Below are 17,395 nucleotides of genomic sequence, written 5' to 3'. Positions count from 1 at the left end.
CTAGGCCCTAGGTTCCATCTAACTCAGGCTGGAAGAGCGCTCCACATGGGCCCACCTCAACCATGGGCCCTTCAAGGAGGGAGGAGAGGCAAAGAGTCTTACTAATTTGCAACTTTTGACCTCTGTGCATCCATTTCCTTTAGAGATTGACAGACAGAGGTGGCTACTCACAAGGACAGATTCCCTCCCATCTCCTGGCCAAATGCCACTGAACGCCCCTGGGTTTAACCCATAGCAGGATTTAGGTGGGACTGACAGAGGGCCATGCGTGTGGTGGGGGGCGAGTTTCCATGAAGAGAGAACGAGCTTCCTACACTGGAGAGGTCTGCACGTTTCAGGCTTTGATGTTGGCGGGAGTATAGATTCAGGCAGGGGCCCCAGCAGGCTTATCTAGAACTTGACCCACAAGAGAGCCCCCAAGAGCTGAGCGAGACTCATTCCAGTGTGTGTAATTTTTGGCTCTCAGATTGTTTGTGCCAAGCTTTAGCAGGTGGTACAAGACTGGCTGTCCCAGATTCTTGTTGACTTTTGCTGCTTTTGAACTGTATCCAGGGTTGAGGAGGGAACATATTGTGATGGTGTCAGCACTATACAGGAGGGGGCGGGGGGGGTGGGAGAGAGAGAGAGAGAGAGAGAGAGAGAGAGAGAGATGAGAAGTATGTTACAGGAAAGTTGAGAAACCCAAAGAGGCCAGGCTCAGGCGATGCAGTGCAAGGGGCCTCTCCCTTCCCCATCTCCACCACGCCCGATGCCCGCCCTGGCCTGTGGCCGGCCAGCCGCAGCGCGGACCTTGGCTCACCCTGCACCAGCCACATGGCGCATCCTGCTGCTCCTGTAACACCTTGAGCTCATTCCCACCACAGGACCTTTGCAGTTACTGTTTCCCCAACCTTTGGCATGTAATGAACTCTCTGATGAAATGCCATCTACCTAAAAAGCCCTCCCTGACCAAGCCTTCTAAAATGCCCCTCTCTGGTGCTTAACTTTGCCTTCTTTGTCTAGATGCCATTTCCACTCAAAACCATATTCCATGTTTATTTGTTTACTCATTTATTGTCTGTTCCTCCAATATAGCAGAGACTTTGTCTTGTTCACTGATGTCTCCCTGATACCTAGAATAGAGGCTCAGAAATAGTTGGGTTCAAATCCTGGCTCTAACTGTGGGATCTTGGGCAAGCTACTTTCTCTCTCCCCACCCCACCCCTCTCTTTCTCTCTCCCCTCCCCCTTCAGTTTCTATCACCGAGAAATTGGAATACTAATGTCTACCTTGATTTGTTATGAGAACTGATTTGAATTGATATATCTATATCTATATATAAATATAGATAGCATAAATATATATCTATATAAATATCTATATCTATGTAAGGATATAGCTATAGATATAGGTATATAAAATCTTAAGTCAATGTGTGTCCCATAGGAAATAATTAGTATTAACTAACAATATTATTATAATTACTGCGCTCCCAGGAAGCTCACAGCGCGCTGACTGTGAGGAGCGGGTGGCATTCCTGAGCGGAGCAGTCCTAGCTTCTCTGGGAACCAAGACCCCGCGGCACTCCCTGAACCAGGCCCCTTTCCTACCTCTGCGCCTGCTCTCTGCTGCCCTCTGGAGGCCTGGGCTGGAGAATAACAAAAGCTGAATTTCTTAGGTATTCATCAGGTGCTTGTATTTCCCAGAGAAGAAGGCTTTACTACTGGAGAGCGGCAGTCTCTTTACTTAAGCGGCAGGACTCCCAAGGCCACAGGCTTGGACATTGACAGAGCTGCCACTGGAGTCATAGGTATGGTTGGGAATCATTGAGGCCACAGAGGACCTGAAGGTACCTGGGAACTCATCCCTCAGACAGTCCCTAGAAGGGACCCAGAGCAAGCTCACCTCTCCCTGACCCCAGGCTGTACTTCCCAGGCCAGAAAACAGTATATGGCCATCTCCGCCACCCTGAGCCACCCTGAGCCACCCTGAAAAGCCACTCCTCACCCTGTGCCGCATTTTCTGTCGGAGTGTATGTGATCTCCATACTGTCCACCTAAAATAACAGGGCTATGGGACCATTTTGGGGGTAGTTCATTAATGAACCACCAACACTGCCGATTAAAAGATATAATGTGGGGAGAGTTATAAAAATAGATACGGGATGCTAGGGAATATAATATTGTAATAACTATGTATGTCAGATGGGTAGATGGGTACAGATTATTAGGGTGATCACTTTGTAAGTTATATAACTGTCTAATCACTGTGTTGTATACCTGACACTAATATAGTACTGCATGTCAACTGTGGTTGGAAAAAGTTAAATAAAAAATAAAAGATATAATGTGAAAAAAGATTTTATTTTTGATAGTGACAAAACTCCTAGAACATCTCAAAGTAAACTTATCTGGAAATGCATGTCTTATATGAAGATGTATGATAAAATTTTGCTGAGAAACATAAAATAAGGTACCATACTCCTGGATGGAAAAACTGATTAGGGCAAATTATGTTAAATATTCAGAAATTTATATACATTTTTAAATACAATTTCAATGACACTGGATGCAAATGACAAAAAATCATGATTAATAAATAGCTCATAATTTATTGAGCTTTTGTCATGTTTCTCATAGTTCTACAGTCAGGATTAAATGAACTAATACACGTAAAACATTTAGAACAGTGCTTGGCAAGTATAAGCTCTTAATTGATATGAACCACTGTCTTCCTCATTTACAGATGAGGAAACTGAAGCTCTAAGAGGGTACGTAACCCGCCCAACTTCATGTAGCTGGTAAGTCGCTGAACTGGTTTGTGGGGTGGGGTAGTGAGGCTTTCCTAAAAGATACAGACAACTATAAAATCATAATAAAGCAGGAAGCACACTTTATGTAAGACATTTGTGTACCTTGCAAAATAATGTTTTGAAAGATTAGCCAGTGCCTCCTACTGCCTCTTTACCTCTTTTCCTTCCCCTCCCCACCCCCACCCCCTGCTAAAATAGCCAGACCATTCCATGGGAAGGTGCCTCAGGGCAGGGTGCAGGAAAGAGGGAAGAAGAGGTTAAAAGGAGCCTCTTCCTTTAGGGAGATAGAAAAGACTCCTGGCCTAGACCCCTGCTGAGGTGTGGACAAAGATGGCTGTGAGGAAGACCAAGGCTGCCTCCACCCTTCAGCCACTGTGGCACGAGGACAAGGGGAGAGACTGAGCTCCACAACGACCTGCAGGCACCAACCAGCAAGGGCTGGATGGCAAAAGGACAGCTGACGGCAAGCATAGGTGCCTCTGTAGGGCTGTAGAGTCTAGAACCCTGCTCTCTACCCCATTCCTACCCTAAAATGTGAACTCAGAACCAACAGGGATTTAAGTGTAAGCACCGTTTAAAAAATGGGGTCTTAAAATATAGATGAAGAATTAAAAAAAAAGTTTCTTATGCCCCTGAGTTTGGGGGCTGAAACTGGTATTCCAAATAAGAGATTTTTAAAAAGAAAATAGTGTTGAGAAGATGTACTATTTTTTAAGATTTCTTTTAGAGAAGAAGTTTGGGCAGTGGACGATAGTAATAACTGAATAATTTGTTGGCCTCAGTGCATTTATCTTTGCCCTGAAAATTAAATGTGACTGTTTCATAAGACTTGGGGTTCGACTTGCATCCCGGTTTGCCCTGGAGAGTCACCATCTGCTCTGTTGTCTTGGACTCATTATTAGCAGTGCACTGTTCATTCTCCAAAGGTTCTGGTTTAGACAGTAGGGTATGTGGTTATCCTACTTAAGATTTTAAAATGAGATTGATCCCACCCTGACCCATGCGGCTCAGTTGGTTGGGTGTTGATTGGGTGACCCCAAAGTGAAAGGTCACTGGTTCAACTCCCCATTAGGGCACATACCTGGGTTGCAGGTTCAGTCCCTGGATGGGGAATCTGTGAAAGGCAACTGATCGACGTTTCTCACATCGATGTTTCTCTCCTTCTCTTTCTCCTTCCCTACTCCTCTCTAAAAATAAATAAATCAATAAATCTTTTAAAACTGAGACTTATCCCATGGTGGGCCAACTCTGAGTTAAGGGCTATGAAACAGAAAGTAAGGGTTTCCAGGCAGGTGTGGCTGGAGGCCAGTGGGTCAACCAAATGAAGCCTCCGGCGAGCTGAGAATCTCACCTGCGTGGGAAAGGAAGGGCAGGTGTTGCCTCATGAGAGGACTCGTGGTGATGTTGAAGGTCAGGTGCTGTGTGGAGTTGAGAAGACAGTAGCGGGATCAGAGTGGGATGTTTGGACTTGATATTTCAGACGTGGAGCAGCTTGGGGCAGCAGCATGGCCCTTGTTATGAGCACGGGAGCAGGGGGGAGAGGAAGAGCTCTCATTGCATTTTGGGACAGGAATTGGGCAGCTAGTGAGAGACTGGGAGGGGGCCTGGCTACTCTGTACCCTTTTACTCCCATTGGATTTTGAATTTTGTGACTGTATTACCTATTCATAAAAAAATCTGTAAATAAAATTAAAAAGTAAAGGAATCCAGGATACCTTGCCCATAGATTCTTCTACATCAACAGTGAGAAGAGGAAGAAGAAGGGGGGAAGGGGAAGGAGGGAGGAGGAGAAGAAGAAGAAAATTAGAGCCACCGGGAAATGCCATTTTTCACTTTTCAGATTGGCAAAACATCAAAGAGTTCACAGCTGCAACAATAGAAGGAAGTAGGCCCTCCGCACACGGGCTGGTGAGACTGCAGAGGGGCACAGACTCTGTGCGGCCACTTAGGTAACACATATTTTGAGTAGCAGCAAATCCTTGTCTAGGAAGTTATCTTACAGCGAGACTCCCACCTGTGGGCAAAGAAGCATGTGGTTTGCAGCAGTTCCTCACCTCCCTGCATTATGTCAGAGGGTTCTCATGGAAATTAAATGATATAAAACATGGAAAAGATGTGAAAGACGGCCTGGCACCTCTTAAGTGCTCAGTGAGTGCTGGCTGTTATTATTACAACATCGTGGCAGCAAACCATTGGAAACAAACAAATGGCCATCAGTAGGGGACTGATTAAAAAAAAAAGGTTTTGTTGTACATTGGAAAACTATGAAGCTTTTAAATAGAATGAGGATACTCTTTACACAGGGCTATCAAATGACCTCTTAGAAATATTGTTAGACGGGGGGAAAAAGTTTAGAAGAATGTTTATGATCTGCCAGCATTTGCATGTGGGGTGTGCCTTTGGGAGCACAGCCTCTTCAGGAAAAGAGTCACAAGAAATTGGTAACAGTGGTGATTCCTGCGATGGAAACTGGGAGGCAAGGACTCAGGGTCCACTGTATAGCCTCTTGTAAGTTTTATATTGTCCACCATAGGGATTTATTCTCTATTCAAAAACAAATAAATTCCACTTCTGGATATACATCCAACAGAATTGAAAGCCAGGACTCAAACAGATACTTGTCCACCGATGTTCATTACTCACAGCATTACTCACAGTAGCCAAAGGCAGAGACAACCCCAATGTTCTTCGATAGATGAAGAGATTAAAAAAAATGACTTATACATCCAATGGATTATTATTCAGCCTTAAACAGGAAGGAAATTCTGACATGTGCTACAACATGGATGAAACTTAAGGACATTATGCTCAGTAAGATAAGCCAGTCACAAAAAGGCACTGTATGATCCCATTTATATGAGGTACCTAGAAAAGCCAAATTCACAGAGCCACAAAATGGGATAGGGATTATCAGGGGCTGGAGGGAGGGAAGGACGGGGGCCCAGCTGTAACGAGAGCAGCGTCCCAGCTGGGGTGATGAAAAAGTTCTGGAGACGGATGGGGTGATGGTTATAATGACGATGTGAACATACTTAATGCCATTGAACTGTACACTCAAAAATAGTTAAAATGGTAAATTTTATGCTGCCCATATTTTATCACAAAAAACAATGAAATAATTTTAATAATAAAAATGGTCCTAGGGGACTAAATGGTAATGGAAAAAAATACAGTTAAATTTTTAAAAATAATTTAATTGCTGATAATTTTTTTTTAAATAGTCCTGTCTTACCTTCATTGGAGTTATGTTAAATGTAGGGATTAATTACAAGGAGCTGTACTGTATGAGCCACAACAAAGAATGGCCCTGTCCCCAAAAGGACTCTAGGTCTCCAAATCCATGCCAGGTGAACCTGCTTTGCTGACTGGCTTTTAGGGGGTTCATCGTACACAGCAGAGGCGAAAGGCTGAGCCAGGAACAGGGAGGAGGGCAGCTTCATCCAAGACAGGGAACGAAAAGGAAGGGAAGAGGTAATGGGTGGAGGCAAAAGCAGAGGAAATTCCCACCTGACCACATAGACTTTCTCCATGAGGGATGAGGTGAGAGGTGAGAACATGAGGTGGTGGTATTTTGAGGGGAGTGGAAAGGTTGGCCTTTGAGGAGAATAACAGTGAAGTCAGACTAGGAATGTGTATAAGAATCTCCACGTTCCACTGAGGAGCCCAGTGATCACAAATGTACAGAGTTTTCCTGGTCCTCTTCCCTCTTCCCCCTCCCCAGGCAGCAACCCTTTGTAGCTAAATAAGTGAGAAAGAGTAGAAACCAGGACTCCCCAACCTCCACAGGTTTCTCTTTTTCGGCAGCACCAAACTAGGATAGGAAGAGGCTGTACACTGAGATTGAAGTTTGGATTATTATTGGATGAACACTATAATTACTGAAATGAGGCTGAGACCAAGGGTGACCAGGACAATCATGCAACTTGTCAAAATTTCATCCAGGGGCAGAGCAAGATCTAGGCCTACAAAATAAACTTTAAAGAACAGTAATAGGCAAAAATCAAGTTGCTTTCTGATTTTGCTCTGTGAGTCATGCTTGTTCAATGGAATAGCTTCAGTTGTTAATTAACATGCATATGTCTTGCATCTCTCACTAGGTTGTAAGCTCTCTGAGGGCAAGGCCCACGTGCTATTTATGCTTATATGGCTCCCAGAGCCTAGCAAGGTGCCTTACAGGTACACAGTAGGCATTGAAATGGCAGCTGACTGAATTGCTGACCAAGAGGCATTACTGCATACAAGGCAGAACTGGGCCATTACTGTACTTATATTGTGCCTGGCATAGAGCAGGTAAGTAACAAGACTTGGCTGAACTGAACTGACTCTTCCAAAAGAAAGAGCTTGAGTTCTAGGAATCTGATATAAAATGATGTTGCAGCCCTAGGTGGTGTGGCTCAGTGGATTGACCGCCAGCCTGTGAACCAAAGGGTCACCTGTTGATTCCCCCTCAGGGCACATGCCTGGGTGGTGGGCCAGGTCCCCACTTGGGGACGCATGAGAGGCAACTACACATTGATGTTTCTCTCCCTCTCTTTCTCCCTCCCTTCACCTTTCTCTAAAAATAAATAAAATCCTTTTTAAAAAATGGAGTTGAGGACTTCCGGTCAAGATGGAGGTGTAGGTGGATACACTTTGCCTCCTCCCACAACCAAAAGAGGGACAGCAACAAATTTAAAAACAAAAAATAATCAGAACTGCCTGAAAATGGAACTGTATGGAAGTCTGACAACCAAGGTGCTAAAGAAGAAACATTTCAACCAGATCAGTAGGAGGGGCAGAGATGGGCAGCTGAGGTGGAGAGGACACATGGAAAGGCAGTGTCTGGAGGACCTGGTGGGTGAGGCAGCAGCTGGCAGACTGGGCAGTTCCACATTTGTGTGTGGATAAACTGGGAGGAACACCTGGGGAGAGAGACCCTGCAACCCAGGGTTCCAGTGCAGGAAAAGAAAACCTCAAAACCTCTGGCTGTAAAAAACCAGGGTATGTGGCAGCAGGAGAAACTCCCAGCTTCATAGGAGAGTTCATCAGAGAGACCCACAGGACCCTAGAGTGCACACAAACCCACCCATCTGGGAATCAGTACCAGAAGAGCCCAACTTGCTTGTGGGTAGTGGGGAAGTGACCGGAAGCCAGCAGAGAGCCGAGCAAGCAGTGTTGTTCCCTCTCTGACACCTCCCCAACATACAGTGTCACAACCCAGCGACCTGGGTTGCCCCACCCTGACGAATACCTAAGGCTCTGCCCCTTTCAATGTAACAGGCACATCAAGACAAAGTAATATGGCCCAAATGAAAGAACAAAGTTCCAAAAATAAAACTAAGCAATGAAGAGATATCAGATGCACAATTCAAAACACTCATAATCAGGATGCTCACAGAAATGGTTGAGTATGGTTGCAAAACGGAGGAAAAGGTGAAGGCTATTCAAAGTGAAATAAATAAAAATACACAGGGAACCAACAGTAAAGGTAAGGAAACCAGGACTCAAATCAATGGTTTGAAGCAGAACGAAGAGATAAATATTCAACCAGAATGGAATGAAGAAACAAGGATTCAAAAAAAAAAAAAAAAAATGAGGAGAGGCTTAGGAACTTCTGAGACACTTTAAATGTTCCAACATCCAGATCATAGGGGGGCCAGAAGAAGAGGAAGAGCAAGAAATTGAAAACTTATTTGAGACAATAATGAAAGAGAACTTCCCTAATCTGGCCAAGGAAATAGACTTACAGGAGATCCAGGAAGCTCAGAGAGTCCCAAAGAAGTGGGACCCAAGGAAGCACACACCAAGGCACATCATAATTACATTACCCAAGATGAAAGATAAGGAGAGAATCTTAAAAGCAGCAAGAGAAAAGGATAGAGTTAACTAGAAAGTAGTGCCCGTGAAGCTATCAGCTGATTTCTCAAAAGAAACATTGCAGATGAGAAGGGGCTAGAAAGAAGTATTCGAAGTCCTGAAAGGCAAGGGCCTACATCCAAGAGTACTCTACCCAGCAGAGCTATCATGTATAATGGAAGGGCAGATAAAGTGCTTCCCAGGTAAGGTAAAGTTAAAGGAATTCATCATCACCAAGCCCTTATTATATGAAATGTTAAAGGGACTTATCGAAGAAAAAGAAGAAGAGCAAAAACTATGAACAGTAAAATGACGACAAACACAACTATCAACAACTGAACCTAAAAAAAAAACAAAACTAAGCAAACAACTAGAACAGAAATAGAATCACAGAAATGGAGATCAGAAGGGAGGGAGGAGGGGAGAATGAGTGAAAAAGCACAAGAAATAAGAAGCATAAATAGTAGGTACAAAATAGGCATGGGGAGGTTAAGAATAGTATAACAAATGGAGAAGCCAAAGAAATATGTACGACCCATGGACATGCACTAATCGGGGGTTGGGGGGAGTGGGGATGCTGGTGGGAGGGGGGTGCAGGGTGGAAGGGAATAAAAGGGAGAAAAAAATGGGACAATGGTAATAGCATAATCAAAAAAATATGTGTGTGTGTATATGCATGTGCACGTGCGCGCGCGCGCACACACACACACACACTCACACTCACACACACACACACACACACACATAAATGATGTTGTAGGTTGCCCAGACTAGGATACAAGGGGCAGAGATGACATCAGTGTGGATGGTAATTTTCTCCTCCTCCATTAGGGCTGCTCTTGTTCTGGATTAAGGAGAGGAGGGTGCCGTCAGACCGAGTTTACCATCTGTGATACCAGAAGTGAGCACTGCAGTGCCTTATTAGGCCTCAAACCAAGCTGAATCCAACTTTGAGTAAGAAAATCTTGAAGGGCTCCTGTCCTCAAAGATTATACACAATCATCCCAGTTACGTACTGAGATAAATTAGCGGAAGCACAGAGTCCAACTCTTTGGATAGGGACATAGATCTCAGAAGCTCAACAAAGTTGAGAAGAGGAAATCCCTGGATTTCCTGTAGATTCTGTTTTGGGTAGTGGGAACATCGGAGAACACACTCTGCCACCCGTTTCTTGTGTTGGCATCACTCGTGCTGACGTACCTCCTTTGTTGGCATGACTGTCATCCCTGTTCAAAGAGCAGGGAAGTGAAAGAGAAGATGTCTGAGTGTCTCCATTACTAAGTCTAAGTACTTCACTACTGCCTCTCTGGGAAGATGAACTTGACTGGAAGGAGAGTGGACAGGCATTCGGTCAAGCCACAGGCCACTTACAGAAAACCAGCAATGGATGGGGAAAGGGGGCGCTCCTTGGACTGGTCCACCCAGAATAAGTGGGGGATTAGGGGAAGAAAGAGCACAGTTGGTGGATCTCCAGGGTGCTCCTGAGAACAACCTTCAGATCATGAGCTCAAGGCTCAGTTCCAAGGCTCAGCTCAAGGCATCCGTGATGCCTGCTTAGAGGGCAATGCACCCTGCCTCAGGGATAGAAGCCCACAGAACGAAGGGCTCTGGATTTCTAAGCCGGAATCCCATTAAGGGCTGGAAGACCCTTTTGTTGGAAAGCTAACTGTCCTCCATCCAGGGCTGCCGACTACACAGCCTGTTACATCTAGAGAGAGAGATGTGGACCAGCTCCCTGGCTTCTCATGCTCCTGCCACCCTTATGCTCTAAAGAGCCCAAGAAGCAGTAAAAGAACACTTCCTTGGGTCAGAAATCTCAGCTGAAGAGGGGATTTTTATACAAGTCCATGCTTCCTGGTCTCTTAGGAGCCTCTAGGAAGATGCCCTAAATAACTCTTATTGAATTGAAAGAAGGGTGAAGTAGGCACAGAACCAAACACTGGGAAAAGCATGGATTGAAGAGGGGTAGTCAGACCTCCGCGCGGAGAATGGAACCAGGCATAGATCTCAGCCCCTCACTGGAGGTCTGACTTTACACAGATGTGCAGGGACCTACACCCTCCCCTCTTTGCAGGTGGGGACAGGGGAACATAGTAACCACCACCACTACAGGACAAGCGGTCATTGTCTTACTTGTCCATTACTATGCTGGAATAGTTACAGATTCCTTTAAACAGATTGTCCCTTATCTTTGCTCTCTAAGTCTGGCACAGGCCATTGGTGACAGGCGATCAAGTTCTCACCTGAGCCTCAGTGGGCTGGGGATTCCTGCCTGTGCTATTCATTCACTCTCATTCCAAACCAGCATCTACGACGAAGCTGTAACTCCGCAACTAAAAGCCACTCTACTCACCCCCGCTGCGGAGGCCTGCTTCTCCCGGGCCCTCGAATCCGATCTCTTTGGTATGGGCCTTGCAGTTGGAACCCACCCGCCTCTCTTTTTTTCTACCCCTGCAATTAACATAGTCCCTCCTCTATTGCCTCACCAACCATGTTAGAACCAAAAAGTCTTTGTCTATTCATAGACACTATAAAAGTAACATTCGTTTTATGTTTTTTAATCTAATGTCTGCGGCTTTCACGATTCTCATTGGCTTATCTAATCAGTTTGTCCTCGGGAGCTTTATCACCGGCCCCTTTAGCTTGTCCAAACACAACAGAGCCAGTGGAGGCAACTCCCTCAGCAGAATGAGCTACTCTAAAATAGACAATTCTCAAGAAAGATGTCAGAACTTTTGCCTCTTTCCTCCAAGGACCTGAACCTTCCACGTCCCACCTCCTCTCCAGCTCAGCCAACCCCAAATCCTGATTCTTTAGAAAAGGATATGGACAAGGAGATCAAAGAAGTCATTTGAGCTCTGGCTGAGTGGCTCAGTTGGTTGGAACATCATCCCAGACACCAAAATGTTGTGGGTTCGATTCCCAGTCAGGGCACATACCTAGGATGCGGGTTCGGTCCCCAGTGGGGGCACATACAGGAGATAGCCAATTGATGTTTCTCTCTCTCTTTCCCTCTCTCTAAAATCAATAAACATACCCTTGGGTGATGATTTTCAAAAAAGAAGTCATTTGAACAAACCAAATCCTGAAAAATGTGACATACTTTGTGGTTTTTCTAAGTTTTATGCTAATTTTGGCCTCATTTTTATTATTTCCTTCTCTGTAAGTAGGGAACATTTGATGAGGGAGTAAACAGTGAAAAATAGGAAATTTGGAGGGAGGCAAGAAGAGGCAGTGAAAGTAGGTGTAGATTGGCAGGGGGAGTGAGCTCACCAGCTGGGGGAGGTGAAGCATGCTGGGACGTCTCCAGCAGTGAGGCAAGGCCAGGTACCAGGCGTTGGGCACGGTACTACACACACCTTCCCTCATTTAACTCTCTCAACTGTCCTTTGAAAAAGATTTTCACTCGCAACCTTGCAGATATGGAAACTGAGGCTCAGAGAATACTTGCCGTGGACTCTTAGACACAGAGGAAGAGAGGGGTCAGAAGCTCCATTAAAAAATGAACTCCAACCCCTTCTTCCACAAGCCCTTCTGTGGAGTCTCTGAGTGTCTTCAGACCCATAGTTCATGGATTACTTTCCCTTTCAGAAAGGAAACTTATCTTCTGGTTTTAAAGTCCTCACTTTATTCCTGGAAGACATGAAGTTTACCCTCAGTGAAGAAGCCATAGCCTTGGACCTAGGGCCACCTACAGAAGACATGTGGAAAGGTGTGTTTCAGAGGCCATGGTTGAGATATCACATTAACCCTGCATCCTAGTTTCTCTCAATAATCCATGGAATTAAAGACTGGCAAGACTAGGGTGAGCAACTCATCCTGGTTTGCCTGAGACTATCCTTTGCTCTTTTGTTTTTTACAGAGTAGCAAGATGGGTTTAAAGTGATTCATCTTAGATTTTGTTCAGTGGGGTACTGGAAAGCAAAGTTTGATTTCACAACTTGATAAACAAGCTGTGTTTACTCCAGGAGCTGACCCAAGTTCAGTTCCACCTATTGGTCCTTGCTCAACTGTTTGAGGTACTGATTGCCTGCCAGGATGCCTAGTCTGGGGCTGACCCTTTCCACTAGAGATAGAAGTATCTCTTCTTGCAAAACACGCCTGACTTTCACTCTCTATGAACACTTCAAAAGCCGGGATTCCCACTGAAGAGCCCACCTGAAGATCTTTCTAAATCAGGTGCCCTTGGCTGCCAAGCATGTGGGCAACCTAAAATTCCAGAGGAGGGTCAGCCATATCTGAGCTACCTTGTCCTTTAAAGAGTGTCAAGGTTTGATGGCCAAACATTGAGAGAGTGAAGTCTTGTCCCTTCACTCCCCCAAGAAAGGCAGGGACCATTGGACCACTGGTAATCATAGAATTTTCAAAGTACATTAAATCAGTTTAAACATAGGCCTACAACTCCAATAGTTCTGAAATACCTGCAGGCCAGTCTCAAGACCAACTGCTATCTCACCCAATTATTTCACCCCTACCCACCAGAGTTGTTTTGACCTTTCCACTTCAATGGATGACCGTAAAAATGGGATGCCAGATGCCAGGATGGTGACCCTGAGAGCCAGCCCACTGGGATGGGTAGGAATTAGCACCTCCCTCACGTTCCCAGGTGATGCTAATGCTGTTGGTCAGGGGACTACACTCTGAGAATCACTGCTCTAAACCTGACAATTTAGAGGAAATGCAGAAGGCAGAGGGACCTAGTAACACGATGAGGATGCATTAAAACAAAAATTCAGACTCTAAGAAATAGATCATTTATCAAATAAATTATAAGGGAAGAAAGCAAGCAAGAAAAACCTAGAGATTAAAGATTTAATAGGCAGAGAGAGCGGCCAAGATTGCAGTGCAGTCGGGGTATAAGCATTGTCCTGAATGTGAAACTGGACTTCCACGTCTACCAGAGCCTGCCATGGGCCTCAAACAGTGGCCACGGGCTGGAATTTGGGCCACTCCGCTTACACTGGTCATGGCCAAGTCACTTTAAAAGTGAAGATCCCCTGTATCAACTTGAGTGTAAAATATCAGGCAAGCTCTTTGCCCAGACACCAGTAGAACAACATCCTGGCACTGCTGAGGAGACAGTGAGATTCTAGTTTGTGTTGTAATCCGGTTCCAGGACGACATTGGGCATAGTGTTTTCACTGGCATTTCCTTCAAAGGTCAAGACAGTGTCTTTGATTTTAATATCCTTTTGCAAAATTATTTCAAGTGAGATGTCCAAAGGATCTGAAATCAAATATGGCTCTTAAAAACTACTCCCTCAACTTCCTGTAGTTCAGGATATACAAATTCTATGTATGTAGCTATATTGTATTCAATTACTGTTGCACTTAGCTTAAAATAAGGATTGCTATTGTATTTAAAAGAATCAATGAATGTTACTAATTGTGAAACGGAACATTTTGCGTGCCACTTATAAACATTACCTATAAATCGGCACTTTCTTAAAACTTTACTAATAACAGGAATTAAGTATGGAAAATTAAATGTAAAATATGACCCTGGGGGTACAAATCTTTGAGAGGTTGTAAACTCCTTCCCTCAGCACGTCTAAGTCCAGAATTTTGACAGGGATAGGGACAGATAAAGACGTCTTTCCTGGTCACTGTTCTATACCCTTTTCCCACACATCCAGAGCCGAGTGCAGCTCCATCACCCTCTTGTGCATTCACATCTCTTCTTAAGAAAAGAAGGTTGCGTCAGTGGCTCCTCCACTATTTTCTGTTGGTTGAAAAGTGAAACATTTTTGGATGAGTTGAAAAGTTATACTGGGTTGGTCAAAAATTGTTTGGTTTTTCCTGTTAAGATGGCTCTAGTAGCACTTAGTTGTCTTTAATTTCATTTGAAACAATTTTGTTAGATTGTATTGTGACAGCTGTCATATCAACGTGCATTAAAAAACTTCTCAAAATCGGTGGGTTTTTGTTTAGCCATTTTAATATTGAAGATGGAAGAAAATATGCAACATTTTTGGCATATTATGCTATTTCAAGAAAGTTAAAAATGCAACTGAAACGCAAAAAAGGATTTGTGTAGTATATGGAGAAGGTGCGGTGACTGTGTGTGTGTTAAAAGTGGTTTGCAAAGTTTTGTGCTGGAGATTTCTCACTGGACGATGCTCCACGGTTGGGTAGACCAGTTGACAGCAATCAAACTGAGACATTGAGCTTTTTGACCAACTCAATAGCTTCAGCTATCTGACACGTTTTCCAAAATGAGGGCTTTGATACCCATCACCTAAAGCATCTCAAAAGCAAGTTGCTCTGCATCACTTTTCTTTCCCACTGTCCGGTCTTTCCATATACAATTCTCCTCAGCTGCATAGGCACCATCTAGTTCATTTATGGACAATTTGAGGCAGAAATAAAACAAGATTTTTTTTTTTTCCCCCATAGCACCTATTTGGATGCTTATGGACCAAATGTTTTATGTCCCTTAAAATTCCTATGTTGAAATCTAATCCCCAATGTGATGGTACTTGAAGGTGGAACCTGTGGGAGGTAACTATGTCTGAGTGTGGGGACCTCATGAATGGGATTAGTGCCCTTCTACGAGGCCAGATAGCTAGCTTACTCTCTCTGCCATGTGAGGATGTGAGAAGTCAGCTGTCTGTAACCAAAAAAGCACCCTTTCCAGAAATGACCATGTTGAACCCCGGTCTCAGAATTCCAGCCTCCAGAACTGTGAGAACTAAATTTTTGTTGTTGATTAGCCACAGTTTATGGTATTTTGTTACAGCAGCCCAGACTAAGAAATTCTTACACTCTGAATGAAGGATATCCTTATAGCTTCAAAGTATATTCTCTCTCCTTGACTTCCATCTTCTATCTCTTCCTAACTTTGGGTCCATTTTATTTTTTAATTAAACTCCCCCTCCAGCAGCTCTATTCTTGCCAAGCCATGGCAGAGCATCTTTAAATTAATATTTCTAATAGAAAACACCAAAGGGAAAACCTCTATTATCACTAGTGACTAGATATCGGGATGCTGTGTTCTCAGTCCTCCTCCATGCTGTGTTCTTTGTATCCTCAGGACAGTAATATACATTTGAATTGCTGACACATTGAAAATAAAGTTTAACATATATGCATCTAAAGCATATTGTCTTTCTCTTGAACTTTACCCAAATACACATGTCTATTTGGGTAAATAGGCATTTACCCAAATGTCTAACAAAACATTTATTTGACAATCAGGGAAATCTGAACACTGGGTATTTGATGAATTCGTTTTTTAGGTGTGATAGTAATATTATACTCTTCTTTTTTAAAGAATTCTATCTTTCAGTACTAAAATACTTTAGGATAAAATGATAAAATGACAAAATGACACCTTAGGTTTGCTTCAAAATAATCTGGAGGGGAGTTTGAAGGGGGGTTATAGATAAAAAAGATCAGTCTTGAATCGATAAATATGGGCACATGGAGACTCATTAACACTCTTTCTTCATTTGTACAGTACAGTTTCCAATAATAATAAATAACAGAACACAGAGTGACAGACGTATTTACTCTGACTCCAGGCCTCACCCCAAGCTCCCCAGTCTTCTGGAGAGAAAGAGAGGCCAACCTCCCAGGCCACCCCTCTGAGCACCTGAGCACCTGTCAGTCCCTGGGAGCAGCGCTGCCTGTTTCAGCTGGCGTATGTGGTAGAGACGGAGGAAGGCTGGGTGCATTACCGTGCTTCTCCACATACACAGAGGAGCGAGCGATAGAGAGCATAACACCCACAGGGAAGCAGGAGGGGCTGCTCATTCTCAGATCCTGTGTTCTCTGGGAGTCCTGGGCCTATTTAGCAGGGCTCCAAGTATTCTGTGCTATGAAGTTTCCTTGGGAGGAACGTATGTGCTGTGATGGTGATCGCATCACTAGCCCAGCTCCAATGACTGGCCTGAAGAGCAGTGGAAGACCCAGGAAGCAGAGGCTACCTATGCTCGGCCCTCCTATCTCCATAAATGAAGGCAGGTGCTGAGCCCCGGGTCTAGCCAGTGCTTTCCCCCCTTGCTCACAGTGATGAACTGCAGGTGAATCTGAGGGACACAGCATTTCACTGGTCACTACAAAGAGAGGCCCTCAAACTTGGCACAGCATCCCTTCTCTCTTCCTCTGAGCTGAATGGCCCAGGACCCACTCCCAACACCACACAGAAAGCACTGAAGCATATGTTGCTTTAATCAAGGGGTGAAGTCCTCAATCTGGGGGACCTCACTCAACCTTTGGTGGAGGGGGTTCTCAGCCTATTTCCCACATGCCCTGAGGGTCCTCAGGAAGGAGGGAGCAGCTAGACAGTGAATTCTGGCAAAGGCCAGGGACTGGAAATAGGGAGCCCAGGTCAAGAGGCAGGGGCAAGGCATTGACAGGTGGAGTGAAGCTGAATGGGGGCCAGAACAGCTTGACACACACGCTTCTACCTGGGGGCTGGCTGAGGTGGCTGTGCATCGAGCAGAGCGGCACCAGGAGGGCTGAGGGCAGAGGGAGACAGCGGGGAAAGGCGCATTCAGGAGATGAGGCGACCGTGCAGCTGGTGCAGCTGCTCCTGGGTCAGCACCAGCCGGTGTCGCTGTCCAAGGCCAGCCGCACATGAGAAGGTCACTTTGCCCATGTAGACAGTGTCGTCCTGCTGCTCCTCCTTGGCCTGGGAGTTGGTGAGGAGAAGAGACCCCCCCGAGTCAGGGGCTCACTTGAACTGTGTGCCACCGACAGAGTCCCTGAGCCCGGAGACCAAGGCAGTCCCTGGGAGATAGGTTTTGGGGCTCCTGGGCCATGCTGA

At 44.9% G+C, this 17,395-nt stretch overlaps 1 protein-coding gene across 8 annotated transcripts in view; it reads right to left on the bottom strand.

Annotated features, from left to right (window-relative positions):
• Positions 1-14,550: 14,550 nt before the first annotated feature.
• Positions 14,551-17,395, bottom strand: part of DCTN1 (dynactin subunit 1) — a 31,535-nt gene continuing 28,690 nt past the window's right edge. For 5 of the 8 annotated variants that reach the window (XM_054593523.1, XM_054593524.1, XM_054593525.1 and 2 more), the window contains one exon: positions 14,551-17,260. In XM_054593523.1, coding sequence (XP_054449498.1) covers positions 17,123-17,260 — 138 coding nt within the window. In that variant the 3' untranslated portion in view covers positions 14,551-17,122. The remainder of the gene's footprint in view (positions 17,261-17,395) is intronic. The other 3 variants (XM_054593526.1, XM_054593528.1, XM_054593529.1) reach the window with 1 other exon arrangement.

This window comes from Pteronotus mesoamericanus, unplaced genomic scaffold, assembly GCF_021234165.1.
Source record: "Pteronotus mesoamericanus isolate MK-2021 breed Mesoamerican mustached bat unplaced genomic scaffold, CSHL_Meso_final scaffold_45, whole genome shotgun sequence".
Taxonomy (NCBI): Eukaryota; Metazoa; Chordata; class Mammalia; order Chiroptera; family Mormoopidae; genus Pteronotus; species Pteronotus mesoamericanus.
This window is presented reverse-complemented; position numbering and strand designations above follow the sequence as displayed.